The sequence below is a fragment of the Lycorma delicatula genome, chromosome 3 (genome assembly GCF_047948215.1).
Source record: "Lycorma delicatula isolate Av1 chromosome 3, ASM4794821v1, whole genome shotgun sequence".
Taxonomy (NCBI): Eukaryota; Metazoa; Arthropoda; class Insecta; order Hemiptera; family Fulgoridae; genus Lycorma; species Lycorma delicatula.
Window position 1 is genome coordinate 15305063 of NC_134457.1, and position 18536 is coordinate 15323598.

Below are 18536 nucleotides of genomic sequence, written 5' to 3' on the forward strand. Positions count from 1 at the left end.
CAAGTAAAAGCAAGGATTTGACAGTAAGCAATGTATTTTTACCGTACATATTTTCTGTCTGAACCGAGTGATATTTTGTATTGTAAGTAATAAATAATGATGTAAAATGTTAGGATTTAAAACTAATATGATATGTACTTGAAAATTTATATTATAGTTGCAACATGATTTACAATAATACTTTGTTTCAGTTGGATGCTTGAACTCAGGACTATCCAGAAAATAGCATAGCAGGTTATTCTGAAATTGAAACTAGAAGCAGTGAAGCAGGTGATGAGAGGAGATCAACAAAATAAGAAAAAGAAGCTGCTAGAAGATATTTTATCTAGCAGATTATGTATTCAAAAAACCAAAAGATGAAGAATTCAATCTTCAAAATTGTTCGTGAACTGAGGAGTTTAAAATCACACTAACAAAAGAAGATTGAGAAGTGAAATAAGAATAAGTTGCATACATGATTGATGATGATAAGAAGCAAATTGGTGGTTTAGCAACTCTTTTTCAGTATTAAGAAAACCAATTGAAAATGTTCTAGAAGCAATACAATAAACAGAGTACACACAAAACTCTTATCATTGTTTATAAATAACCATTTTTTTCTACTATTTTTAATTATTATAAAAATGTATTTTATTTTTGTTTTGTTTTAGAATTTAATACTATAATAGAATAATAGGATGTCAAAATATGTATTAATTTTGATTAGGCTTAATTGTAAATAATTTTTTTAAATTTTTATTTAATTCTCTTATTGATTGTATTATATGTAAGTTATTGTAATTACTGATAAACACGGTTTCATACTTATAGCTTGTTTCCTGATTTTCATTGTTCACTCAAAGAAGAAAAATTATTCTTTTAACAAATTATATCTTGTTCACATTATGTGTTAGGAATATTATGGTTTTCTGCAGAAAAACTGCCATTATTTGTGTTACTTCATTCTGATGTTTTCTAAAGTTCACACATTGTAATTTTATGAGCTAAATAGAAGCTTATAGTATATTTTTCTCTCTATCTTAAAGTACTTTTCATCTTTAACTCTTTTGTTATATTTCATTACTTCTGTTTTATTTTTGTTTTACAGATTGAATTTCTCTTACATTTTCTATTTCTTCTGAATTATATCAGCCAAAAAAGAAAAAAGTCATAATCATTGGCAAATCTTTAAGTTTTTATTGGATGATTACTTCTGTTTGATCTCAAATCTGTTTTATTTGTTCAAATTAAAGGATAACCTCCCAACTTCAAATTAGGTAACTTTAAATTAGTAAGAATAAACTGTAACATTGCCTCGCTAGTCTATGCGTTGTCTTACCATTTCTAATTTGTTAGTAAATCTATCTGATTTTTGTGTAAATTATTAGTTTATTTTCAATCCTGCTTCTTAAAAAATTATTAAATATTTTAATGTGTTCCATTCACATGAAGTTTGAATGAATTTTTTACTAAGATTTGTTTCACTGATTTGTAACATATGATATTTTTTAATTGTTGCTCATTTTAATTTTATCTTTCTCTTTGGTTAAATCTAATCTTTACAATAAAAATTAATACAGAAAATAACATTTAATAAAGTATTATAACTGTAAATTAATATAAATTTTATTTTACAGTAAAAAGATCTTTTTTTTCCTTAATAATTATTTTAAAGCTTATGATGATTATAATCTATTACATTATTTTACTACCTAAAATTTATTTGTAAAAGTTTCTGTAAAGAAAAAATGTAATTAATTAGTACAAAAAAATAATCCATTTTTACTAAAAAAAAAAAACACTGAATTTTCATCATTGTTTCTTAAAATGCAAGTAAATATAGTGAACTTTTTATAAAATGGATTTCATACTTTCATCTTTACCAAACACGAGCACTTTGATGAGGATTTGTGTGTGTGGTTTTGTCAGGAATCAGGAACATGATGAAGGGGTTCCAATCTCTGCGACAGTTCTACAGTCAAAAGATCGTAAGTCTCAATAAAGAATTAGGAGGTGAATCATTTACCATTAGTGATAGTTGGATAAGAAAGTGCTTAAAACAACATTCTATAAATCTATTAAAAATCTGTGGTGAAAGTCTTTTTCTAGTGGCAGTGTAACTAAAGAAGAGTTTAAAAAAATTGCTGCAGAAAATTTAACTGCATCACATATTTAACTCAGATGAGGCTAGTTTATTTTTTAGAATGTTACCAACAAAAACAATGGCCTCAAAACTTGAATCTTCTGCTAAAGGCTGTAAATCTAGTAAAGGAGAGTACCAAATGCTCTGCATTAATGCACCGGGAAGATTAAATTTACTATTGTTACTTATCAGGAAGTCTAGACCACGCCCACTAATATGAATGCTATTCCAGCTAAGTGCATTAACAAAATTCAGCTTGGATAAGTTTAGATATTTTTAAAAATTGGTTTCATAACACATTTGTTCCCTTAGTTATAAAGTATTTGATAGAAAAAGGATTAGAGGAATGGCAGTTTTGTTCATTGACAGTACTTGATGTCATATAGCAGAACAGCTGAGATCTGGTAATGTCTTTGTCAAATTTCTGCCTGCAAATGTAAATTCTCTCATACAATCACCCAATCAAGGAGTTATTTAGAAGCTTGAAGAAGCAATATAGAAAAAAAAAATTAACTCAGTATTTGAACAAGAGATTGCTGAAGAACATATAAATCTTTTAGAAATTCCTAAAACAATCAATGTAAGAAAATTTAATTATTTTTGCGCGTCACAGCTTGGGATGAAGTTGATAAGATGACCCTAATTAAAAGCTGGAAAGGTATTTTAGTAGGTGTCCCAATGGAGGGATCACTCTGCATCGAATTTCATCGATAAAGACAGTGACACTGACTATAACTTTGTTCAGTTATTTTAAAACTGGACAGCTGTTCAGCAGTAAAGATGAAGACATTGTTCCATGGATAACGTGCGATAATAACATTGGTCATGAGATCTTGAGTAATTATGGTGGTGGTTTGCTTGGCATCGTCCTTGCAGATCAGCCAAATTGATTGCTCGGATGCTGAAATTGTAGAACAAACTATTCTGAAGTTGTGGAAATGTTGGAGTAGTTAGTTACCTACTTTGAGAGACAATAAGACATATCATCAAACAATTGTTTAACATTAAAAGTGTTAACAAGATCATGTAGCTGGGAAGCGCTTATCAAAACTGAAACACAAAATATTTGTAATTTTTTAAATTAAACTTTTTAAGAATATACTGATTATAGTATGTGTATTTTTTTAAAATATATCTTTTGAACATCTCAATACATTTTCTAAGTTTAGTATTCTTTGTGATTTGTGTTATTCAATTTTTATACTGTACTGCATAAAGATCCATAAGTCCAAACTTTAAAATTACAGAATTACATTAGTAATCAATTTATGTTTGACTACAGTAATTTTAACATAGCTACATTTAATAATGCCTATAATTTTAACAATGCAGTAACACTTACTAATTTTCCTGAAAAATTGCCTATGTTTTTGTTAATTACAACAATTCTACACCTTTTTTAATGGATTATGTTATCAATTCTGATTATTCATTTTTTTTTAATAAGTTGACTACAGACATCGTGGCAAAATGGGCAGTTTGATTGTTGTTTACTGCTTCATTTTAAAGTTAATGGATTGTTATGGAAGTCTTGTATTAGACATACTCTCCTGGTGTGTCACGGCAAGTCAGGAAAATATGGTTACCTCGTGTCATTTTTTGATCATTCAATATGTACACTATGTGTATGTTGGATTACTATTGTTTAACGGTGAGTCACATTCTTGATACTTCTTAAAGTATGACACAGAATTGATGATAATGTACTGAGATTGATAAACTGTAAATTTTTGAAGTCAGTTGGGCTTTTGTCTTGAGTTTTAATACATTTATATAGTAAATTATTGTATATTCATTTTTTTTTAATTTTACCATTAATTTTTTTCTATTTTTGATTATATTCTAACTTTTAATTACATATTACCTTAATAAAATTAACTTTAAGAGAATTTCTTATTTGTGTAGTTTGAGTAATGGTTTATTTATACCACTTTTGCTATCTTTTCTTTTATTGTCATGGAGTTTTTTTTAACACATTGTTGTTTCTCAAATGCTGATGCTGTAAAATAATTTTCATACCATTACAGCTGTTATTTGTTTTAAAAAATGAAACATTTCGTTCTTTAATCTGTGGAGCATTAGTCTCATTTTTTAGGTACATTGACAACCTTCCTGGTTGTTTATCATTAAAAAATAAATCATTTCTGATTTTATATTTTTTCGTATTTATTAATTAGCAAATCAATTTGCCTTGAACACTAGGTTTGGAGAGATGGCATTTTGATTTTCTAGTCTGTCACTCCATATAATAATATTTTTTTTTATATAAAAATTCATAACTGTTTTAAAAGTCTTTTAATTATTATTGAGATATCTTTCACATAATTAAACGTGGGTCATATTAGATACTGAAAGTGAAAAATTCTGAATCGACCTAAGATAGCTCCATCCATAGGTTAGTTTTGTGTTTGTTTTGTTCCACCATCCTTGATTGGCCATCAACCTTTAAAGAAATAAATTAATTTAAGATTTATGTCTTATGTGTTATAAAAAAAATCAAGTTTATTTATAAACATTTTTATTAAGTACCTGAAAAAATGTCTTAAATTAAAATTTTTATCTATATAAAAGTAGACTATAATGCATATAGAAATGCACTATACAGTAATAGTTTTCTTCATTATTTCAATTGACAAAAAATCTGCAAAAGAACATTTGGAATTTTTTTAAAAATCTTTAACAGGTGTTTCAGTTTTTCATAACTATTATTTGTGTTCAATAGAAATCAGTATGGTTGACTTTTTTTTTAAATTTGTTACAGTTATTTCAGTTTTTCATAACTATTGTTTGTTTTCAATAGAAATCAGTATGGTTATGATTATTTGACCCCTTGTTTATGGTCAAGATAACAGTATAAAAAAAAGAAGTAAAACAGAAACCATAATTAAGAGGAGGTTTTTAATTATTAGGTGCAATTAAAATAATTTTTGAAGAAGTGGTGAAAGGTGGGCTCTCTAACAGCCTTTGAGCACAAACTCCTCTAAGGCCGAGTTAATAATTCAGTTTGTTTTAATTGTTTTAGTTATTGATTATTTAATAATTTTTTTAAGATGAATAGAGTATGTTTGGAATAGATGTTTTCTTAATTGGTATGTTAAAAAATGAAAAATATTTATTAATTCATTCATTAGTATCAATAATCCAGTGCCCAGTAAGTTATTATGATGGATGATAATGAATTTCATGTTTAAAGTGATATGCCTGACTTGGACTTGATCCTGGAACTTCAGATGAAAGGTAGAAACATTACCACTCCATCCCAGAGTTCGGTTGATTTAATTTAAGTATTCTTTTTTGTATATAATATATACAAAAATTAGACAATGATTTACATTAAAGAGATCAATTTGATATCGCATTGACATCATTATTTAGGGAATGTTGATAAAGATTGGATTAAACATGATGCTATAGATTTTTTTTTAAATTGTATAGCTTGTTCTCTACAGTTAATTAATGCTAATTGATTTGTGTATTAAGTTTGCTACAAAATATTTTAAAATCCAATGTTCAATTTGGAAAAATTCTTTCATTAGGCCTTTAGCCTCATACATTTAAACTGTTAGGGTAAATCAGTATCGATAAGTTTGGATAAATACTCTACAATAAATATTTTTTGATCAATTCAGTTAATTTTTTTCTTATAATGAATTGTTTTTACTGAATTTTGTATTAAGAACCCTACTTTGATGTATCAATATGAAAACTTAACATTTCTAAAATAACTTTGTTACTAAAAATGTTTTTTTAATTTTATGAAAAAATGGCTGTTAGTTTTAAAAATATATGCAAGCATTTATATTAATTCTTTTATTTTTAAATTCTGATTGAAATTTAAACAAAATTTACAAAATAGTGTTAATTCACAAATAGTATTTTGGCAATCTCAGATTAGGTTGCTTAATTATTTATTTTTATTAGTTATTGTTATTTACTAAACTGCTTTAAAATTTTTACTGGTATTTAATCCAATTCAATTTCAGTGTCAAAATTTGAAATTAAAAAATGGATTTTAATTTAAAAAAATTTTTTTTCATTTGATTTCTTAACTTCCTGGTAGAACAATTCTTTATTACGATGACAGTTAAAAATCCTTGTTATTGTTTATATAAAAGAGGGAGATAGATGTATGGGTGTTTTTTTTTTTTTTAATGATATAGGATACATGATTGTTTTCTATGCATTATATGAACATTTATCTAATCTGTACATGATATTGAAATTTTTGTATTGATGTAATATATTATTGTTGGAGGTCTCTTCCTGTTATATTAATTGTGTATGTACTAATTATAGTGACATTAACAACAATGATAAGAGGAAGAGTAAAAAAAAAACTATGGTTAGGAGTCAAAGCTATGACTAGTCAGTCGTGAAGCCAGTATGATAATCAACTCACTGAATGGTTGGCTATTACACTGGATGCTTTTTAAAGTTATGATAATAGATGCTATACCTAAATTTTATGTAAAACCTTATCTGTTTATGATAAATATCTTCAACTGAATAAATCACTTTGGTTGATGTTTTTAGTGATAATTTTAAAGTATTGTTTAACAGTACATCACATGTTTGATTCTATATGTTGTATGACAGTAAAAATTCAAATGAGTTCATGGAGTTAATTTTATATTAGATAATGAGTAGTCAAAATAAATAAAATGTTTGCATTTATGAAAACTGGTTGCCAACTGAATTTCAATTTTTCTTCGATTCAGGGGTCCAGGGTCCTTTACTTTCCTACCTTGATAATGTTGCGCTGTACGTTCATAGATTAATTATTTATTTTAAGTACTATATGTTCTCACTTTCAATTTTACCCTTGTCTATTAATAATTAGACATTACCTTTCTCGTAATTGTATTTGTTATATCCATTTTAAACTAATTGTCTTTTTTTTTTAAGTTTTTGATGGAGTCTCTTTTAGACTCTTAAATGCATATTTTTTCTGTTGTTGTATATTACTGCTTGAAAAGTTCTGTTTTTTGTTAGATTTCTACAAAATATAATCAAATATTATAATACCTGATTCGATTAATCTTTACCTTTACCCCTCCATTCTCGGTTTTGGGTTCTTGGTTTTTTCACTGATTAAATTTCTAAATACTAAAAAAAATAAAGTAACTCCAATTTCATCTTTTATACTCTAAAATTAAAAACAAAGTATTGTATCTCTTTACTAATATCTGAATTCTTCTTAAAGAATGATTTTTATTATGTATAAAGGGCAGGTCCCTTTTTATGTGCTTGGTATGATCTTTATATTTCTTTATCAATAGATTTATTTATATTTTAATTTTCTTTGTTATTTACTGGAAATACCTTGTTTAATGAGATACATCTTTTTTTAATTTAGATTATTAAATCTTATGTATATTATCAAATATGATTTCTCATTACAACTTTTTATAACTTTTATTATTGTTGTTTTTAGTGGGATCTCTTGCCCTTTGTTCAGTTTATATTTTTACCCACAACTGTAAAAATTATTTTGTTTTTTTATGTTTAAAAATAATATTTTATTAAAAGTAAGTATTTATAATTGTCAGTTTTCTTTTTTCCATTTTAGTGACGATCTATCTGTGTTACTAATGAAAGATTATTTGGTTTAATTTTGTAACATTTAGAATCATAAACTTAAAAAATAAAATCCTTACAGAAACACAAAGATGTGTGTATATTATAAATGTATTTAGTTTTAAATTATTTTTCTCCTTTTACTATATGATTCTCAGAATATGATGGCCCTATCTTTTCGTTCTTCATCCTTCAAAAAACCTATCAGTTTCATTCATAATGTAAACTAGTCCTAACTATTATTGTTCTTTATATAAATTTTTATATTTCTATGAATTAGGCTGCTCTTAATTATTATTAGATTTTTTTAATTAAACGTTTTTATTTTTATTTCATTTCATTATTTAATTTGTGTTTAATGAGTCGCAAAAGAAATGCTAGTGCTGTTTAGTTTGTGAGAGATTTAGATTTTAGCTTTAAAAGTTTCTTATTACCAGAGGTCTATTTTTAACTCTTGCATTATTGAAAGTGCACTATTCTTGATAAATGTGTGTGAGTGTCTCTGGTTTATTATTCTTATGTATTTAAAATTTAGGTTGTTTGTTTATTATATTTTGTGAATTTTTTGGGCTATTTGTATCCTTCAGCCTTTCCTCAAAATTTTATTAAAACTTTTCATAGTTTGAAGCAGCACAGCATCATATTGTTCTCTAGTATGCATTACAACATATTACTAATCAAAGAATCAAAATTTATATTGCTTTCCTCAGTGTGATATCCTCAAAAGTAGATGTAGCTACTGTTTCTTTATACCTATGATTGGTAAAATTGTGGTGTTTAACATACATAGTTATTACACTGTATATTTCTATTATTTAAAAGTAGCGTGCAATACTGGTGATGTTTTAATTTAAAAAATAACTCAAACTTTTCTTTTTTTTTTAAAGGACTAGTATTTGAATTCAGTCCAAAGATATATTGTTTCAGTTATTTATTTATATATACAATACTTATGAACTGTAAACATCGTTTTTTTTTTATTACCAGTTTCATATTATGATGAGTGATTTTTTTCTGCTTATGAATAAAAAAAAACTTAAACACTTGTATTTATCTATAAATCCTGCAATAATTTAGTACTTTTCAAAGTGACAGGAACAGTTTTTGTCCCTTTATGTGACTTTACTGTGTCTGCTTGTCATCATGAGCATTTTCTTTCAAAAATTTCATTTGTATTTAAGGTAATTTATTTTTGTGCTTTTAATTCAAATAAAATTGTATGCTGCTTTAGTAAATGTTGTAACTTTTTTTTTTTTTGTTCACTCTTTTACCTCATTTGGATTATATAGTTTTATATTGTAAAAATATAAAATCACAAAACAATTTAGTCATTATCGGATGGTGTTGTTTTTCTTCCTGTTCTTTATGACTTATCTTTTCTGTTATTTGTGTTTGAGGTATATTCAAATAATTAATGTTTCTTTTTGTTAAGGAGGAAGTTATAAATCATCAGGCCACATTGCATCCGACACATCAAGAATTACATCATTGCATGTTATGTCAGCGTAGTTTCTCTTCCTTAACAAGGCATACGATGCATATACAGAGTCGAAGTCATCGTCGTCTTGAACTTTTACAAAGGTGTACCATACATGCCATGCATAGGTACTTCACTGGCCGAGACTGCCCACGACTGTATCCATTGACACCAGCTGAATTAAAATCATTTGACTGGAGACCAAATCAGCCTGGTTGCATTCATTTTTACCATCATCCTTCACCGTTACAGTTGGCTTTACAGGTTATTTTCCGTTTTTTTTTTTAATCTAATATAATTTTATATGTGTGTGTACTTGCAGTATGTATATTTTTCCTTTGGTTACTTATGTATATGTGAATAAATACAGTAAAATGTTCGGTGTAGTAGTACATTAATGTTATGAAAATAGTAGTGTTCTGCACGCAGCAAAGGTCTATAATGGGAGTGTGACTGCCACATGTGTGTAATTTAAGGGAAGATTGCTATAGCTCTGGCACTTCTGGATTGATACTTCCTCTGCTTTAATAGCCTCTTATCAGAAATATTTTTGTATTTTTGGCTAATTATGTTGTATGTTTCAGCTAAGAATACTTTTTTTAGGAGTAAACAAACCTTTGCTTGTTTTTTTAAATCAAACCCCGCTTAGAGACTCATCTTTCAAGTATGGGGAGCAGTTGCCCCCGCTTATCCAAGCTAATTGCAACCCTTCTTCAAGCTATGCACAGGCTAAGGTCCCGCCCACACTATACACATACATTATATACAAAGCACTTGCTTTACAAAATGTTATCTGCACCAAATTCTTTTATGATCTTTCCCTTATGTTTAATACATTTAGATGCCGATCCCCATTCTGATTTACATCTGAACTGGGTGAGGTTAATACAAGTTTGTTCTGATGAGGCCTTGCATTGTTTTGCTCTCTAACCGTCCCCTTTTGAGCTGCATTAAGAACTGTACCATTGATAGGAGTATCGTCAGTTCTTGCTGGTATTTATAGGCTCCTGCAGCATCTGTATTCAATTTGAAAGAGGTGACTTTCTGAGAGTTCTCAGGGTAAGTTTCCATATTTATGGTGTGTGGGTCATTTATGACCCACATATGTCGTAAAGGTTCCTTGTGTACACCTGATATGATTAAAACCCAGTTAGGAATCTTTAAATGCAAAACTTTCTCAGAATGTGTGAACCCCCTTTAAAGCTGTCTAACTGCAGAAATAATGATTGTGATCATTAATTACCATTTAATTATTAAAATCATTAATGATAGCGATTAACATAACCCTCATTATCGCATTGCCAGTATAGATTTAGAAGGTAATTAATGTTTCACTCGAATGTAAATGTGTATACATTTTTCAACATATTGGGAATGTTAAATTTAAATAAAAAAATTTATAATGTTAAATTTATTCATAAATGCAGGAATGTGAGAAGCATAATCTGATGCTACTTCATGTGATATGTGTACCAGAAGTGAAATGTAACAAACTGTTTTCATTTAATAAAATGAGCATGCAGTATGCACTACAGTTGATATACTTGTGAGAGTGATTAGTCATAGATCTATATCCTTTTGTTTATACATTACATGGTTTAAACAAAATGCTGTCCTTTTGATCCATACAGCTATATTTTTCATACTATCGATGTTATATTTTAATATTAGTGTTTTACAACTCGAGATTTTTTTTTGGGGGGGGGGGTGAGATGGGCATTGACTGCTTTGATCATTTTGCCATATAAAAATGAAAATTTTTAGTATTTGAAAAATGCCATGCCTGACCGGGATTCATTGTTTGTTCTATTATATTTATTTATTTTATTTTATTTTTATTTATTGTCATATTATATTTAATATAATAGAGTAGTATGCAAATTAATCCAAACACAGATGTTCGGATATTTAAGAAATAATAATAAATTTATTTAGAAAAACAAATTATTCCTGTAAAAATTGTTAATATCTAGTAATTAATATGTATTCTATTATTAATTACTTCACATACACAGTTTGGCATTGATTCAAGTGCCCACACATTTTTTTGTTTTCTTCATCATAAAACCATACCAATATTACTGGTTTAATGGGGTAATTTTTGTGATACAACTCAAGTTTGTGAGTCGTTTTTTGACTATTGCCCAATGATTTTCAATTGGGTTTAAATATGGTGAGTTGCCTGATCACAGAAACACTTTAAAAAATGTTTTGTTCTTTGAAATATTTTTCCATTTTTTTGGCAGTACTGCATTGCACCAAATCTTATCACATTCTGTTATCTTGGGAGAATCTGTTTTGAGTTTGTATCATAACCCTTTCCTTCAGAATCTTGATATATTCATCACTTTTTAACAAACCATCTACTGGAAGTAATGAACAAACATCTTCAGATGTAAAACAACCCCAAACATTTTTTTCTAGGGATGATTGTTGGATATGAGCTGGTGATATATTTTCATATGGTGCTTTTTTGTACGGAAACCTTTGCCCCAGAACATAAAAATGACAAGTTGGAAAACTTCACATTTTCCTCTCTTCTTAGTCTAGTTAGTATGTGCTTTGGTCCACAAGATTTTTTTGCTGGTGTTAAAAGGTGCTTTTTAGCTGTCCGGTGAGCTTTTCTGTTCAGCTGCAAGAAGTCGGCGTCTAGCAGTTGCCCTAACTAAATTTGTTCCGCTGGCTGCTAATTCTCAATTTAAGTCCTCAGCAGATAAATTTGGATAACATTTACTTTTTCTCACTAATAACTGATCCTGTTTTGTAGTAGTTTTTCTTTTACGGCCACATTTGCCTTTCCTTTGATGTGAAAAGGAACCCAATATTTTTAAATTGTTTTAGAATAGCATTCACTGTCCTTAGTCCAACATCAAACAAAGATTGTGTCATTGTGTCATACTGGTATGTTCAGATTCTAATTAACTTTTATTACTTATTTTTCCATTTATTTTATTATTTATATAAAAATTTATTCATTTATAAATATTATAAACAACTGTTTCTTTGTCTTATTTAAGATGTAAAACTTATTTCTACTAATTGTCGCTAAAAGACCCGTATATGCAAGAATTAGCTCAATTTATGGAACTTTTGTCATCTTTCTTTATAATATATGTTCTGTGGCTTCATTTTCAATCTCATTAACAGCGATTTACTGTCATCAGTAAGGTAACTGTCATTATAAAATCAGAATAGTTTTCTTTTAATATTCTTCCAATTTTTTACAGGAAGCCACTATTCAGTAGCCACTTTTGCAGTGCTCTTCGATTTTATATGTTTATGTTATTTGGTGTATGTTAAATTTTTTAGTGCAAAATTAGAAATTTTTTTCTTCAACTGACCAAAAATTTAATTATTCTTTGGCATGTTGTGTATTAAATATTTATCCTTTATTCTTAGTGGATTTAAAAAAGGCAAACAGGCACAGACTAATACCAACCTTACCAGCTTTTGTTATTGATATTGCTAACATATTCTTTTTTTTGTTTATGTAACAGTCACCTAATTCTTGTACTTTCACATGAATGCAATCGATTGCTTTAATAACTGTGGAACTTTTGAATTGAGCATTTCATTTTTCTTTTGCTGCATTCATATTGTGAGCACTTTCTAAGAAATGATGTCAGTTGTTTCATTCACAGCTTTTAAGAGTTCATCATTTAGATAATTTTTATGAATTGTTGTATGAAGTATCCTACATCTTGAGCCACTTTTTTTTTTTAAAGCCAGTATTACTAATATTTACTCTAATTACTAAGAGCGCATCACCTCTTGTTTCTATTAAAAATATTTTTCTTAAAAATTAGAGATTCCTTCTAATCTATTAATAATTATGTCAATAAACTTCAAAATGTGCCTCTTTTGTCACTTGTAGAATGTCCTACCAGTAATAAACTTCACGCCATGTGTTGGTCAACGTTTCTTTAGTAACACTTAGCAACAGCCACAGTTATTCTCCATCTCAATGTCCAGACCAGGTACAGGTGTTGCATAGACTCTGTCCTTAACATAACCCAGAGGAATAACTCTAAGGGAATTATGTCTGGTGATCGTGGTGGTCAGGGTGTGGAACCATCACACCCAATCCATCTACCATGAAATGATTCATTCAGAAAATCTCAAACCAGTAATCCCCAATGTGGTGTGGTGCGCCATCCTACTGGAAAACCACCCTAGGTTGCAAGTCATTTAGTTGAGGTATAGTAATGTGTTGCAGCATATCCAGATAAATGTTTGCTGTTATTGATTGCTCTATGAAAAAGAAGGGCTCAACAATTCTGTTGTGCATCAAACTGCACCACATATTCACTTCCCTAATTTTTTCCCTGGTAAAGTACTTTTTTCTGAGCCCCATGTTCTCATATGCCTGTTTACTTTCCCTGAGGTGTGGAAAGTCTGAAAAAACACATGTTGTAGGTATTCATTGTCGTTATCTGTCCTTTGCAAAATCTTGGATGCAAAGGCAGCATGACGAGGGCAGTCATCTGACTGTAGATGTTGCAATATCTGAATTTTATACGCATGCAACCTTAGTTTCTTGTGTAAACTCTTGCACTTTTGACCAGGGAATCCCTAGTTCACAAGATACACAACGGTTAGAATTGGAAGGGCTATGTAGAAATGCTTGCTGCACAACCTCAACCTTCTCTTACTAACAGATGGCCATCCTGTTTGCAGAAGGTCGACTACACTTCCACTTTCTTAGACTTTGCTTACCAGGCAACAATACTCTTACTCTCAGGAGCTGGCCATCTTTATTCCCTTCTAAAATTTTGCTGGACAATAATCGGTGATTTCTACTTGTGATACCATTGTGCTTTCTCTTGGATGGACGCCATTTTATGAAAATTGTACACAGTAACAGTAATTGTACACTGCAACAAACCAGTATAAAAAAACTTCATAATTTTTTTTTTCTTTTGCCATAAACCGCACAGCTGTAACTGCAATAGTTTTTTTTGTAATCATGGAAAGACTTTATGGACTCCCCGTACTACTCCTTTAAACATGTCCTTTGTGGGGGAGGGAATTTATGACCCTAAATTATGTTTTGGATTTTATATAAGTTGCATAAAATATTATAAAAAATTAACAACTCCTGTCATCTTTCAGCAAACATTTTACCATTATGTTATGGATTTTATATATGTTGCATAAAATATTATAAAAAATTAACAACTCCTGTCATCTTCCAGCAAACATTTCACCATTTTCTACACAGACAAACCCAGATGCAGTAGTATACACAGATGGGTCAAAGCAGAATCATACTGTTAGATGCACATTTGTTGTAAATGACAGAACTTATGTGTTTGGTCTACCTGGTATTACAAGTGCCTACAATACTGAACTTTGTGCCATCAAAATGTCCTTTAATATCATTAAACCAAAATATTGTCACATCCTTATCTGTAGCGATTCATATAGTACTGTCCAAGCTTTAAAGAATTTGTATTCCAGAGATCTTATTGTCACTGAAATAAATAATACAGTTGCTGAATTAAATCGTCACAACACAGATGAATTTTTGCTGGATCCGTAGCCATGTGGGAATCCTGGGTAATGAACATGTGGATTCTGCTGCTAAAGATGCATGTAGCCAACCATCTTTCACCAATTACTGATACAAGTACAGCTACTGATTTTATTAATTCCATTAAACATACACTTCGAACAAGGTGGCAAAGTGATTGGACTGCTACAGCAGATAATAAACTCTGACACATCAAAGATACAGTGTTACCATAGGACCCTTCATGCAGAAAGATTCACCGAGAGGAAATGGTCCTGTGCTGATTGTGATTAGGACATACTGGAGCTACTCGCTGATACCTGATGTCAGTGGAGAGCACACCACTGTATATGTTATGCAGCCTTATGTCACAAATTTAAATTGCCGAGGGACAAATAGTATATTCTAGAAAATAACAAGAATGTACTAGACCAGGTGTTGTTACTTCTTAAGAAGAATTAATATATTTAATAAGATTTAACCCGTCATACATTTTTATATTATTTTGTCATTCATGTTATATATATTATCCTAATTGTTCCATTTCTTTTACTATCTCAATCTTATTTCCATTATTATCTTAGTTTTTATCATAGTTTTAATACTATTTTACTAATATTTTAATATCCAAGAAGGAGGCTCTTGTTATTATTTTGACCCGAGCAATGACAATGCGAAATCATTTTTCACTTAAAAAAAATTGATTTGTTCTTTCGTTACATTTGTTAAATTCTTCTTTTTTTTAAATTTACTTTGCATTGTAGTTGCCAATTGTGATTGCCAATTTTTATGATGATAATGTTTGTTTGCCCATGTTAAAAAGCAGTCAAAATAAAACTTTTTTATTGTAACAGATTGATCAAGCATAGATGATAAATTGTCTAGATTTAGCAATACGTTTTTGAACATTAAATATTTAATTTAAATTATAATTATTTTAGAATGAAAATAACCATTGTTAATGGTAATATTTTTTCAGGAAAATCCTTGGGGGATGAAAAGTAAAATTAACAATGAACGTTTGTCTCCTACTTCTGCCTCATCGTCTTCATCACCACCATCATCACCTGCTTTGATGAACCGTCCTTCATCATCATCAACTCCTGATGCGATTTCAAATACATCATATAGCCATAGTAAAAGTGATGATGGAAGTTGAAACAACTCTGTGTTTTTTAAGTTTTCCCAAGCATAATTTACTTTAATCTGCACTGGAAGAAATTTAGTCATTAATTTATTATTAAGACTTTTAAGGAGATCGATTATTTTTAAATGACGAATGTCGATTGAAAATACGTTAGTGTGACTCATCACTACATGCCTTAAACTCATCATCTTCATAGACTTCAAAGGTTAATAGCCAGTGAAATATTAGTAAAATGTTATTTCATTAAGTGAACAGTATAATATGTTTATTTTTTCTAACTTTGAAGCATATGTATTTATTTTATTATAATATTCCTAGTTCCTGGCACGAGGACCAAAGATTGAAATTTCGCTCAACGTATTTCTTTTTCTTCTTCTTTTTGGTAATATTATTACTTTACTAGTGTACTAAATTATTAGTATTATTATTATCATGTTGTTATTGTTGTTGTTGTTGTTGTTGTTGATTTTATTGAAGTTTATTCTGTTGGATAATTTTTATGCAATAGTGTATATTGTATTGAGTTATGGTACAAAATTGTAAAAATTCCCAGAGATTTGTTTTTAGATAATTTTAGTATATATTTATATTGCTGGGACCAAAGTATTTATTTATTTATTTCGTAATGTTATTATTTTATATTTTATTTACCGTTTTTATTTTTCATTCATTTTTTTTTTACTTATTTCAGCATAATTTTTACTAATAGTGTAGATTGTCTTTAAGTACTTTTGATTAAGTTTAGTCATTCACCACTTGTAAATATATGCTTTTATGTAGGTGTTTATATATATATTGCAAAATGTTTAGATAAATGCTTGTAACATAAGATGAAATTTGTAAAAATTATTTTTCTCAATACTTTTGTCATCATTATTTCGTAATAATTGTATATTTATTTATTTTATTATTAATTTTTTCTGTTTCTACTGATATCATTTATATTAATAGTTTGTGTTGCCATTAAAATATTTAATTATTGTGTTTTTCATGGAATAATGGTGGTATTCTATAGTACAACTAATTATGCCCGACAGACAAAAGATTCTTTATATTTTACTTGCCAGACTGAGAAAAGCAGAATTATAGCCTGCACAAATAAAAATGATGAAATATTCCAAAAAAAGTATGATTAAGAATATTTAAATTTACTCAAGATATCATGGAGTATATTTAAAAACAGGTGAAATTTGCGGTTATAAAACTGCCAGATTTAGTTAAATTGTTTAGTGTTGGACATCATAACATTTTAGTAGAATTGTTTCCATTATTCTGTGAAATAACAGAATTCATACTTTGATATAACATATGTATATAAAGTGTTAATTTATTTAAAAATTTAACAGTTAAAAGAAGTTAAACAGAAGTAATATGTATAAGCAGACATACAATTGTCCACATTTATCTGTTACAAGTAATGTTCAAATATGAATGTTTTTGTTGTTAACTTTATGAAAAAAGATGATGATACTAAATAATAAATAAAAATCTTAACTTGAAATGTATTATATTAATATCATTTCATTTATCGTTTACATTTGGATAATGTCAAGTAACATCCTGATAACAATATTTTTTAAAAATCATGTAATTAGTTGCAGTGTATTATTATTATGATTTTTATTAAGCATTATACTAGTTATTATGTATAAAAATACTATGCTGTAAAGTATTATAATCTAGTATTATGAAATGATGATCTGTATCTTTTTCTTTTTTCTGTCTACAAAATTTGTAATCATTTAACCTCAACATTATCAGATAATGATTAAAATGAGACAGTATTGATTATAGGTAATAGTATTATTTTGTATAGTTTTGGATATTCTTTTCTTTTTTCCATATTTTTTAAAATAAATTTCTTGGCTGGACAGCTGTGAGTTGTAAGCAATGAATTGTACATAATAACAGTTTTATTCTAATTTACATGAAAATTAAGTTATGGAACTTTCAGCCTACTAATAAAAATTACTTTAAAAGAAAATTAGTGAGTTCAAAACTTTGCAGACATGAATTTTGTTGTAGTCTCAAAAACACATTATATTCAGTTTGAGGAGGATATTAGTAATGAAAATTTTGCTAGATTTTCTGCTTTTAATTTCTTTTTTAGTAGATTCAGTGAATGAAAATTGCTGACTTGATAGAATGATAATGTTCATTTTTGAGGGAGTTAAATTTGACTCTTGAGAAAATAGTTAAATCCTTTTTAAATCTGATCACTTTAACCTTTTTGGGAGAGGCATCGCATTTATGTGACTGACATTATTGGCTTTAAAATGAACTATTTGCACTATTGAAAGGTTGCAGCTACCAGCTGGAAATAGAGAGAATAGAATCATATTACCAACGTTCTAAAACTAACTTTTGTTGAACTCTCTTAGTAATCATGTCCAATTTGTTGCATTCATTTCCAGGATTTATTTCTTCTCTTTAAAGCTCTAATAACGCCCAAAATTATTAAACATTTGTTTCAATTAATGAAACAAACATATTTTACCCAAGCCTCTAAAACTGATCTTGCTCATTCAAATTTAAAACAATGGAAACCAACTGACATAGATGAACTGTATACATTTTTGAGTTGGACCTTGCTTATGCCAAGAAATAAGAAAAAATTCTGTAAAAAGTAGTGGTCAACAGATATGCTATTACATTTCCCAATATTTTCTGAAACAATGGCTAGAGACAGATATTTGAACGT

At 28.4% G+C, this 18536-nt stretch overlaps 1 protein-coding gene across 1 annotated transcript in view; it reads left to right on the plus strand.

The window, feature by feature from the left end:
* Nucleotides 1–16359, plus strand: part of LOC142320799 (uncharacterized) — a 154316-nt gene extending 137957 nt beyond the window's left edge. The window contains exons 3-4 of the mRNA XM_075358777.1: nucleotides 9132–9440; nucleotides 15668–16359. Of these exons, the coding sequence (XP_075214892.1) occupies nucleotides 9132–9440; nucleotides 15668–15847 (489 nt within the window). The 3' untranslated portion in view covers nucleotides 15848–16359. The remainder of the gene's footprint in view (nucleotides 1–9131; nucleotides 9441–15667) is intronic.
* Nucleotides 16360–18536: the final 2177 nt, after the last annotated feature.